Here is an 11,373-nt window from a genome sequence, read left to right as displayed (position 1 = left end):
CGGGTCTCCTTAGGACACCCAGCAGCAAACGCCAACCAAAGGAGGCCGTGCCGCACCTCAACCGGGCACCCCACTCTTTGACTTCGGAACTGGAGGAGTGGTGTTCGAATTCTGAAATTTCAAGTATAAGTTCCTCAACTGAAGAGCAGAGACCCTGACTCTATAGCTCAGCACCTCTGAGGCCCCCGACTTCGAAGCTTGGTACACCATGGCCGAGCTTCACGGTGGCCTCAACACCGAAGCTTAGCCTCCCACCAGCATAAGGAAGCCCTTCCTCAGCACCCAGCCGAGCTAAGCCTCTTACTTCAGAGCTCAACACACCATGGCCAAGCTTCACAATGGCCTCAACACCTAGCCGAGCTAAGTGACCACACAACATTTCAGTCGAGGAACGAAGAACCCTTCCTTGGCTCCACTAGGAAGACAGACCTCGAAACTCAGCTCGACACCTCAGCGCCCTGCCGAGTTACACGACCGCACAACACCTCGGTCGAGCACTCCCCCTCCTCGGCTGTAGAACTGGGGGAGTGGTGTTCAGATTTTGAAGTTAGAATTCTTGGACTTCTATACCCAACAATTGAAGGACTCCCTGACCACAACCCACATTGTGTGAACCTCACATTCTGGAAAATACCGAGGAACATCAAGTGGATCAGACGCTCAACCAGACTTCAACTAGACTTCAACTTAGAGTTCCTCAACTGTGGAACAAAGCATCTTGTCGTGCTATACCTCAGTCAAACACTTCATGCCTCGACTTCAGAACTAGATGAGTGGTGTTTGGGTCATGGCTGAGGTTGTCTTGAGAGACATGTGGCCACCCAGTCATCGCCGAATCAGCCCAGCCACGTCGGCATAGCTTGGCCAGCTCCACGTTATACATGGCCTCCACGACCTAGGCGAGGCTACACTATTACTGTGGTCCCTCATCTTATCCTCTCAGCCACGTCAGCTACACATCATGCAGATGAGCATAACTACGAATAAGGAGGAGTAAGGAAGATAACTCTATCGAGGAATAGGACTCTATCCCAAATACCTCGACAACCAACCTCATCCCGATAACCCCGGAAGCCTAATTTGACCAAGACACGGACCTTTGGCTATAAAGAGATACTTCATGCTTAAGGTAAGGGATCCCAACTTTTGACACCCATACTACTATTATGCTCTAACCAGCATCCCTATAGCTCGGCTCGACCGTCCATCACCTCCTATTGACTTGAGCATCAGAGTACCTACCTGGGGATAACTCATTCGGCCTCTAACTTCTCCCTTCTTGATCCTAGGTCTTGAAGTGTGACCTCATCCTTGTAGCTCGACACCACTCTGTTGGCAAGGACTATCTAGCTGCTCTCCTTAGTTCATGCACCACCTTGGATTGAACAACATCAATTATGTAACTAATTTCACTTATATCAATTAATAATTCTAAAAAAATAACTTTCAAAAAAATTAATATTTATTAATAATAATTTTAAAATATCAATACATATTTATTTTATATTTATATATACTAAATAATACATTTTTGTGATAAATACATTTTCAATAATTATGTGTGTAAATCTATTTTTGTTTTGTTATTTAATAGAATTTTTTTAATAATTATTGGAGATTAAACTATTGTTATTTAACTTTTTAAATTTAATTTATTGTACTTATTATATATTTTTTATAATTTATTAGTTGATATTTATTAGAGATCAAATTATCATTTGAGATTACACTATTTATTGAATAATTTAATAAAATTTTTAGTATTTATTGTATTTTTATTAAGTATTTATTGTATTTTTGTTATCAATATATTTTCAATAATTGTGTGTTTTCACTATAAATTTTCAATAATTATTGGAGATTAAACTATTGTTATTTATTAGAATTTAGACTATTAATTTAGCTAAAATTTGGAATGTTCACAAGTTGGTTCAGTTTGGTTGTAGGCATTTTGGCCAACCAAATTGACCTAGTCAGGTTGGGGAGTTGGTCACCCAAAGCTGACTAAGCATTAGTAAAAACTAACCAACTTGGGTAGTATTGGTTTGGGTCAATTTTTGGTTTGGCCAATGGGTTTAAAAGATTTAAAGTAAAGAAATTAAGATTAAATTTAAAAATATAGTGTCATTATTAAAAATAAATTTGAAAAATATATTTATGATATAAAATATTTTTTAGACTATATATATATATATATATATATATATATATATAAGTGAGTCATTCCATTTTGGTCGATTAACAAATGGCTAAAGCAAAACTGATCTAACTTGGTCAACTTGGGGAATTGTTGAACCAAAGTCGATTAGAAATACTAGAAAGCCGATTGGTCAAGTTGGTTGGTTTCATCAGTTTGATGAACAACCCTAAATGAAATTAATTATTTTTTTGTATTGTAAAAAATTATCAAAAGTAGTATATAAAATATAAATAATTATTAACTATTTAAAAAATATAAAATATAAAACAATTGTATACACTTATGTGTTTCTATTATTTAGCTTTCGTTTAGCAAATCCCATGCATCACATGGGCCCCCACTAGTAATAATAATATAAACTACATACCATTCAATATTTCTTATAAAGCAGTTATAATATCCTTGTTTTGGAACTTATAAAACAACAACAATAACAACAACAACAAAATCAATAGTAATAATAAAACCCCTGGGTGTTTTTCAATTGAAATTGTTTTTTCTTCTTTTGAATTCCAAAAACAAACTAAAACCCACTTCATTTAAAAATAGTTTATTTGGTAACAATTTAAAAACAAATTGGAATTGTTTTTTCAAAAATAAAACCAACTATTTTACTTCTCAAAACAAACGCATATTGGAGAACGTGTTTTCTTTTTCATTTTTTGCTGATATAACAATTTCTAAAACAAATTAAAACAGAAACACTCAAGATGTAGAGCACCCTCTTCAAGGTAAAAATTTGCTTGGAATTAACTGATATGACCCTCCAAAGACACCTTATTGCCTAGCGTCCATTAAAATATTCATTTTGTATGTTTATATATTAGTTTCTTTTTATCATTTTCTTATTTGTCATGGTTTAATCAATATTTAATACACACATTGCTACAACTAGATTCGAGCTGAGCTGAATTGAGTCGAGCTTAGCTAAATACTTGCCTATTCGAGCTCAGCTCACAAAAATAGTATTAGGCTCGAGCTCGAGCTCGGCTCGGTTCAAAAGTTCACAAGTTCAAGTTTGGCTCGACTCAAGTTCAACTACAAGACAAGCTTTTTCTAAAAAATAAAAGTTATACATATAAAAATATATTTTTTATTTTACATATAAAAACTTTAGAATTATAAAAATTATTTACTACTATGCACAAAAAATAAAAATATTGTATATAAAAAAATATTATTATATAATATATATTTATATGTGTATGCATGTATGTATATAATAAAAATTATTTATTTATTATACTAAGCTCGATTAGGCTTGTGAGTCTCACGAGACGAGTTTCACTGGGCTCGAGCTTATATATCGGGCTCAATCTTGACTTGAAGCGTAGTTTAAACCGAGCCAATCCAAATTTGAATAGCTTGTGAGAAACTCGGCTCACGACCACCCCTACATGTTGCTAAATGTTGTCTTGAACACTTAAAGACTTCGGAACCTAAACCAAATAAATAACTTAAAATTTTGTTTAATCAATACATCTTCGTCATCTTCTTCTATAACAAAAATTGGGAGTTTGGCCCCTATATTTTTTGTATTTTCTTTTTCTTCTTTCTATTTTCTTAAATACATTGTTTTTCTATATCTTAACATGCCTTTTAAAATTATATTCATATTACAGTTCTCATAAATAAAATAAAAAATAGTTTAAAAAAATAAATAAAATAAAAAATAAGAAAAAAAATTCCCACGTTCGTATTTGAAGGCAAGAAAAGTTGGGGAGAAACCAGCAACAAATGGACAAAAAGAACAAAAGCGGCGACCACCCCAACTGAATTTGGCGCGCGGTAACTCCAAAATCCCACGAAAATATTCCTGGAATCCAACGCATGTGCTTTGGCCCCCACTTCCACGTGGGCCCAGTTTTATCCCCATGATGTGGACCCACCCCATTTCTGTAGACGATTGAATTGTTATCGCAAAACGCCAGACATGTCATTCACACCGTTGGATCTGTCACCCCCGGATATCCCGGCTAAATATCCCACTACACACCTACAAAAAATTCTGGGCTTCTGGCCCACGAGGCCCACTACTCATCCGATGTTTTCGACCGCGACCACTATATTTTGATTTTGCTCAACACGCTCACGTGCGTATTATAGCATCCGCCACCACTAAACCAGTAAGCGCCAGAAATGTCATCTACACCGTCGATCTGCCATGCCCGGAAATCTCTGGCTAGATATCCAACTGCACGACCTACTGTTCCGATGATCACGACCAGTTCATTATGCTCAACACTCACACCCGCGTATTATAGCATCCACCACCACTATTAGCGAGTCTTCGGACGCCAGCCTTGAAGGCAACGTGCCACCAGCAAAAGCTGTGAAACGGAAGATCCTGATCCTAAGCCAACGGTCTGGATTTGTCATCGCGGTTGAGTTGGAGCCAGCCGTGCGATCTCCTCCTCCCAACACAATTATCGCGAGCACGTTTCGAAGACAGCTAATGGCACTCAGTGGACACGTCATGGTGGACGGCCATCCGACCAATCACGTCGGCCGGTCGTGCCACGTCATCGAGAAGGACGGAACACCGTCGGCCCCACTCACGTTCTTCGAACAGATTTTTTAGCTGTTACCACATTTTGACAGGAAAACCCTTAAGGTTTTCACAAATAATGATGTAATGTCGTCTTTAATGTTGTGTCAATTTGTAAAAAAGTAAGGGTAATAAGGGAAGTTGAGAAAGTTAGGGGCAGTTTCGCAATTTATTATTTTATCCAGCTCGGTTTGAAAATCTCGTTCCGTCGCGCTTCTCGAACCAGGGGCGACTTGAATAGTTGAATTGAAGCGAGAGAGAGCAAGAGAGAGAGAGAGAGAGAGAGAGAGAGAGAGAGCAGAGTTGGGTTGGGGCTTCTTCTAGGCTAAGGCCTTCATTGTCGTGGACTTTCGATCTCGATCTGGGAAGAGTAGTTTGAAGCTTCTGAAAATTCGAATTTTGGCGGTTCTTTAGTTCGGAAATCCATGGAAATCCTAGCATTTCTCAATCGTTTCGCCAGTCACTTGAAATATTTCGTTCTCCAATTCTAGACCTAACCTTCAAATTCTTTGGTAAGAGTTTTAGTCTCTATTGATCGTGTTTGATCTGTATACAACTTGCTTTTTTTATGGTTCCAGTGTTGGAATCGTAAAGTGATGTTCATTTACTTGGTTTTAGTGTGCTTTTGAGCTTAAATTGGTATATATAAGACAAGATCCAATTGGATCTCTGAGATTTCGATCTGTTTGAGTCTTTTCTTTTTCTACTTGAGTTTCTTCTGATCTGTTTCTACTACTACCGTTTCGTGGATTGCGCAAATGTTTCTTTTTTTCCCCCTTAATTTGAAAAACATCCGGGGTGATGCAGAGGGTTTATGAGATTTAGATTCGAGTTTTATATCAGTCCAACTGTGCTTCTTTGCTTCTTTTGTATTTTATAGCTTTGTTATGTTGGCATTTTTGAGATTATTAAAGAGATTTTCTCTGAATTGCAAACACGTAGAACTCTCCCTTTGGCCCTGTACGGTTTAGTTACCAAATGGATTCTGAGAGCGGGGTTGTTTTGGATGATGGAAGTGGCGTTGTCGAGAAAACTCTTCCAGCTGAAAGTTTAGTTCAGAATGTAAACAAAGAAAACGAGAACGCTGAAAATGGTGTAGATGTGTTGCAAGTAAATGACGTTTCTGAAGATGCATCAATAGAAGGTCTTAATTCTGCTGTAGCGGAGGTGGAAGTAACCAATACTGTTTCAGGAACTAAAGGGTCCAATTCTGCAAAGGTACGGCGTATCATGTATTCATTCCTTTAAATTGTTTCTGTTTTGGATAGTTTATTGAGCTTGAACAAGAAAATATTCTTCTCTGATTAGAAACCTGGAGCTCGTCGTGATAATGGCTTGAAGAACAACAAAACAACCAAGGATCAAGCCAGTCGGAAAGGCCCGACAACATTTTCTCTAACCCAGGGGCAAAGCTTGTCTAAAAGTCTTTCTTTCCCGTCGAAGGGGATACTTACCAATGGTTTGAAGAAGAGCTTCGATGGCAAGTCCGTGAAAACGGACACGAAACATTCCCGGGCAAGTGCCATAGAAACTGAGGCCCCAGTTTCCAATGTGCCAACCACTTCAACTTCCCGTGTCAATAGTCTCAACAGGCGACCCTCCGTTGGACTGAGCACCATGGATGCTAAGCCAAATAGTGGGGGGCTTTCTACCAGGCAGAGCACCATAACATCTAGGCCTAGCATCCGACCTTCTATTGTAAGGGTTTCTTCCCAAAATCTCTTCTTCGTGCCTTTTCCCATATTTGCATTGTCTTATTTTGTGTTTTATTTCAAATCAGGTTAGTAAGTCTGTTTCTATAGATGCAACTGGAAGTGGCACAGAGTTCAAAGAGCCCCAGTAAGTTATTGTCCTTGCAATCTACAGAGTTGCTGATGTATCCTTTTGTAATTTGATTTGCTTCAATGAGATGTAGGTTTTGCCTGCTTATTTTATTTTATAAAAAAATGAATTCATTTGTTAGATATGGACCTTTGTCAAGAGAGTTCTGTCTAAAATTTATTTCATCATCACTATATATGTATGCCAGTATGCTTGTCAACAGAAAACCTAGAGAAATCAGGAGACAGCCATCTATTCTGTAACCTTGTGCATATTTTCTTGGGTGGAAATAGTAAGAATGATTTAAGTACCCATAATTTAAAAATGGATATGGCACTGAACAGAATGGAATGGTGAAACATGATTTATGTTTGGGAGGAGGCTTAAATGATGATGATAATTATCTCTGGATTTATCATTCTGTTTCATTTATAGGGATTTCTTGTGCATATTTGGATGCAATCTTATATATTGGTATCTCCACATGCCCTCTCTGTCTAACACCCACCATGATTTAACTTCATATTAAGGAATAAGGAGTTTCATATCTGCTGAATCACTTCATAAATACTCACATATCACAGGATCAGTATTTAAAGCTGATAAAACAAACATTGTCTGTTAAAGCATGATCCTCTGCCTCATATTTACTCTTTCTGGGTCTTCAAATTCTCTTATTCAACAGCATCTTTCTTTTCTTGGTTCTATCTCTTCAATCATAGATTATTGACATTCCATCATTATTGTTATTATTGTTGAACCAGAAGCACTACTCATGAACTACGAAAAAGCACGGGTTCTGGATTTGCTTCCAGGCTGATTGAGCGTGCAGAAAAACGAAAAGAGGTGAGATAAATTTAATCTACTTAGTACCTTTTTAGCTGCTTTTTCTCTTTGTTGGTAACTCTGAAATCCATTTAACTCATGCATTACATCTTACGAAAGGAAATGACCCAATCAGTGGGTGATCACTTTAACCAAAATCTTAATTTTTTAATGCAATAACTACAAGAGCTAAGATAATAACAATCCATGTAAAGGTATTGCATAGCTCAATAGCATCATACTTACATGTACCATTAACCAATTGGATTGATTTAGATGGAAGAAATAAATTGATTCTGGTTCCACTCCTCAGTTCTTTTCAAAACTAGAAGAGAAGATTCATGCAAAGGAATTGGAAAGAACTAATTTGCAGGAAAAAACAAAGGTATTGAAAAATATCTTATCTTATTTTTGAATTCAAACATTCTTTCTTTTCTTATTTTTCCTTTCATTTTTTTTTTTATATTAACTTGCTTTAGATGCATCTATTTGAGACACTCCATTTCTACTTTGGCTTGCAGGAGAGCCAGGAAGCAGAAATCAGAGAATTAAGGAAGAGTTTGACGTTTAAAGCTACACCAATGCCGAGTTTCTATAAAGAACCTCCTCCAAAGGTTGAACTGAAGAAGGTAACATGCTCTATCCATTTCAGGTGAATGGATTAATGACAATATGCTTCATATACTGTACTTTGGCTTGCTCTATCCATGCTCTATCCCCGTCTATGGATGGTGGATGTGGGGAAGCTAGGGCTCTTTGTTTCTCTGAACCAAGACAGGTACAAGATATCTCATGCAATATGATGTTATCATGCTTTAAAGGTTTTTAGCCTAAGGGTCTTCTTTTAGTGCATATGGTGTATTTTGAAATTGATACAAAACATTTGTCATATTGTACCATATAAACATTTATGTTGACAAACCAAATGATGAGATTCTGAGTTGGGAGAATAGATGTTAGTGAAATAGGAGTCATTAAACATATAATCTATAGGTATGTGTGCGCCGTATAGTATTGTTATTTGCATCTTACTGTGTGAACCTGCTATAGTAGCACTGCATATCCGTACTGGACAGCTGTATGATTGACATTTGTTGACAAGTTGGGCTGTTCGTTATATTTTTATTTTATGTTTTCTGTGTTGTTTTGTCTTAGTTCGACTTGGGTCTGTTTTCTTTTTGTTTTGTTTTTTTATTATTGTTCTTATATCTGCTGCCCTTACTAATTAAGTGTGCTTATGTAATTTCTTCTTCTTTATTTATAAATATAAAAACCAGTGGGATAGCACACTGCTACCCCACAATTCTGTCTTCTTCCAAGTTCCAAACCTTTTCTCCCTCCCTTCTTGTTCTCTTTTCTTCCTTGTCCAATCAATTTATGACCTATTACAGCCTTGGTAAACCATTTTTTATTACTTGTCATTCCTCTTTTTATATGCTATGATCATCAAATACATCACCGAACGAAACCATCTTTCAGCACTCTAAGTTTACTATGCTTCATTCGTTTTCATCAACTCACTACTTCCCCTCAATTATAGTTATTTTTCAAATTTTGAATACAAAATGCCCAATGGAGAAGGCTTTTTTCTGTGCTGCAGACTGCAATGCAGGGACTATCACTGACATGTGAGAGGGTGACATCGCCAACATGTGGATCTCTTTCAGCACTACTTAAGTTGCCATACAAATTTTCTAGTTAAATTCTTTACACAAAACTCTAAAACAACCAGGAATATTCCACATGGCAACAGGGGTTGGGCTCCAGATATTTGCCTTTTCACCTCCTACTCATGGAAGTATACCTTATACGACTAATATCACAGGGAAACATCAATGGAAAGTGGGGTATATGAAGGGCTAGGGTTGAAAACATGGCCAATGCAGAATGTCTCCAAACCAATAGGTATGATTCAGATTGTCCATATTGTCCCTCCACATGGCAGAAATAGGGCAAATTGCCTAGAGTTCAGATGCAAGTCATTATTAGTTGAGATGAAGCTTTTAGTCTTCAACGTTCTTCTACTGAAACTCATGCTTTTATGCTATGTAACTGTTAGGTAATAATTTTCAAGTCTTAAGAAAGTTTAAAAGAGCCAGTTCACCGCAACCGGAAATATATAGCTGTTTTTCAATCACCAGGACTAGATCTGATCTTTTGCTGATGTGTCTTTTCAGCGTTTCCCATTTTCCCATTTTCTATATAGTTGCCCATTTTCTAATTTCTATATAGTTTCTTCCCACCTATCATCATGATGCTATTAGAATCTTATTCTAGTGTGGCAACGTTTCCCACAGGCCACAGTTCAGCCCCAAGTCTTTGATAGAATAAGGAAATTGAGAAATGAATTCCTGGCTCTCAACATTCAGTCCAAGTCTGATGTTCAGTTCAAAAAGTTTTGGTCCTTATGGAAAAGTAATATCTTGGTTTTTGTTTTTCCCTTTTTGTGATTTATCAATTTAAACATACATTAATTGTCTAATGCAATGTTCTATGCATAAAATAAGGAAAATAAGTTCTATTGCCAAGATCTATTTTTTAGTTTTAAATATTTACTCGAGGATTTGTAGTTATAAATGTTTTTATGACACAAGCTGACATCACTACTTATCAGATACTGTGGTATGAGTGTCTGGAGACTCTTGAGCTGTATTTATGCAAAACTCCCTAAAACATCTCTGCAGTTGGGTTTTCTTGGAAACCACTGCAGCTTTTATTATCACGGCTTCATCTCTAGAATCAGAAAAGCTTACTTTCTTTGGATCATCTCCAGATTAGCAAATTGTATTTGTTCTTTCATTTTTTCCTCTCACTAATTCCAAGTCCAAAAACTCGGAACCAGCTCATCAGTCTTAAGCTTCTTTATGGTTTCTAACTATTTTCCCATTCAACTGGAAAAAATGACATGTTTCTTCTTCCTCTTTGTCTCCATGTGGATTGTTTTTTGAGTATACTCATGTATGAATACAATGTCTTTGTTTTATTTGTAATGTTTGTGTCTGTTGTTAATTCTTACAGATACCTACAACACGTGCCATATCACCAAAGTTTGGAAGGCACAAGAACTCCATTGCTGCTGTAGACAACTCTTCAAAAGGATCTTGTCAAAGCACATATCCAAGCCTGGACTCCAAGAAATCGACCAATGTAGCAGCAACCAGTACTGGAGATTCTAGTGCCTCAAAGAAACCTGTTAGAAAGTTGATTTCCAAGCTTTCATCTCCAAATTCGGTGACCAAAGAAACTGAAGTAAAGCCTCTTAAATCAAAACCGAAGGCCCCAGAGACAGAACATGATGGCCAGAAAGCTTGCATACAAGAAGCCAAAGAAAGCCAAGACAAACCTAGTAACTCCCCTAAAATTGAGGCTGCAGTCGAGGGGTGTGTAAAGAATTCAATGGAGGATGACAAGTCGATCCAGAATTTACCTGATCCTGAGATTGCTCCTGATGAAGTAGCAATAGGTTAAATACACGATTCTTCACCCTCTTGCCTCTACATTGTGCAAATTAAAAGTTGAAGCTGTTGTGAATAGTAAGGGTGTGTGTCTTCATTCAGTTGCTGCTTCCTGGAAGATACGAGGTAAATATAGTTGTGTCTATATATTTTACTCTCTTCAGAAGGCACTGTGCTGATAGTAATGAGTTTATGGTTTTATAATTTATAGGATATTCCATTGAATTAACAATATTTTCCCCATATTTCTTTTGATTCTTGTAATTAGAAAAGAAAATAGAACTCCGGAGTCTGTTTTGTCAACTTGCGTATACAATCAGATTTTCTGGTGCGTAGTATATTCCCTCAGAAGTCAAAACTCGATGGTATATAATTGTAGTCTTTTTTTTTTAATTTGTTGAGAGAGAGAGAGAGAGAGAGTATTCATTTGTCTGAACATGAATTTTAAACTGATTATCAATAAAAAAGAATTTAAAACTGATCCATTTATAATTAGATAAGGATCAACCTCTATCCAGTCTATT

The 11,373-nt window shown here is 36.8% G+C and overlaps 1 protein-coding gene across 1 annotated transcript; it reads left to right on the top strand.

The window, feature by feature from the left end:
- Window positions 1-4,950: 4,950 nt before the first annotated feature.
- LOC148871408 (uncharacterized) lies at window positions 4,951-11,152 on the top strand. Its single transcript, XM_088971684.1, has 8 exons — window positions 4,951-5,260; window positions 5,691-5,966; window positions 6,057-6,446; window positions 6,529-6,587; window positions 7,334-7,415; window positions 7,708-7,779; window positions 7,916-8,023; window positions 10,413-11,152. The coding sequence occupies exons 2-8, from the start codon at window positions 5,727-5,729 to the stop codon at window positions 10,860-10,862; spliced, it is 1,401 nt and encodes a 466-aa protein (XP_088827810.1). The 5' UTR covers window positions 4,951-5,260; window positions 5,691-5,726; the 3' UTR covers window positions 10,863-11,152.
- Window positions 11,153-11,373: the final 221 nt, after the last annotated feature.

Source organism: Nelumbo lutea, chromosome 2 (assembly GCF_056320005.1).
Source record: "Nelumbo lutea isolate HS-2025 chromosome 2, American lotus-T2T, whole genome shotgun sequence".
In the NCBI taxonomy this organism is placed as follows: Eukaryota; Viridiplantae; Streptophyta; class Magnoliopsida; order Proteales; family Nelumbonaceae; genus Nelumbo; species Nelumbo lutea.
The sequence above is the reverse complement of the archived record's forward strand: the minus strand, read 5'-3'. Positions and strand labels throughout refer to the sequence as shown.

Coding starts and splice junctions, on each gene's coding strand:
- LOC148871408 (XM_088971684.1), top strand. CDS start 5,727: ATGGATTCTGAGAGCGGGGTTGTTTTGGATGATGGAAGTGGCGTTGTC. Junction 6,447..6,528: donor CTAGCATCCGACCTTCTATT/GTAAGGGTTTCT, acceptor ATTTCAAATCAG/GTTAGTAAGTCTGTTTCTAT. Junction 6,588..7,333: donor ACAGAGTTCAAAGAGCCCCA/GTAAGTTATTGT, acceptor TTGTTGAACCAG/AAGCACTACTCATGAACTAC.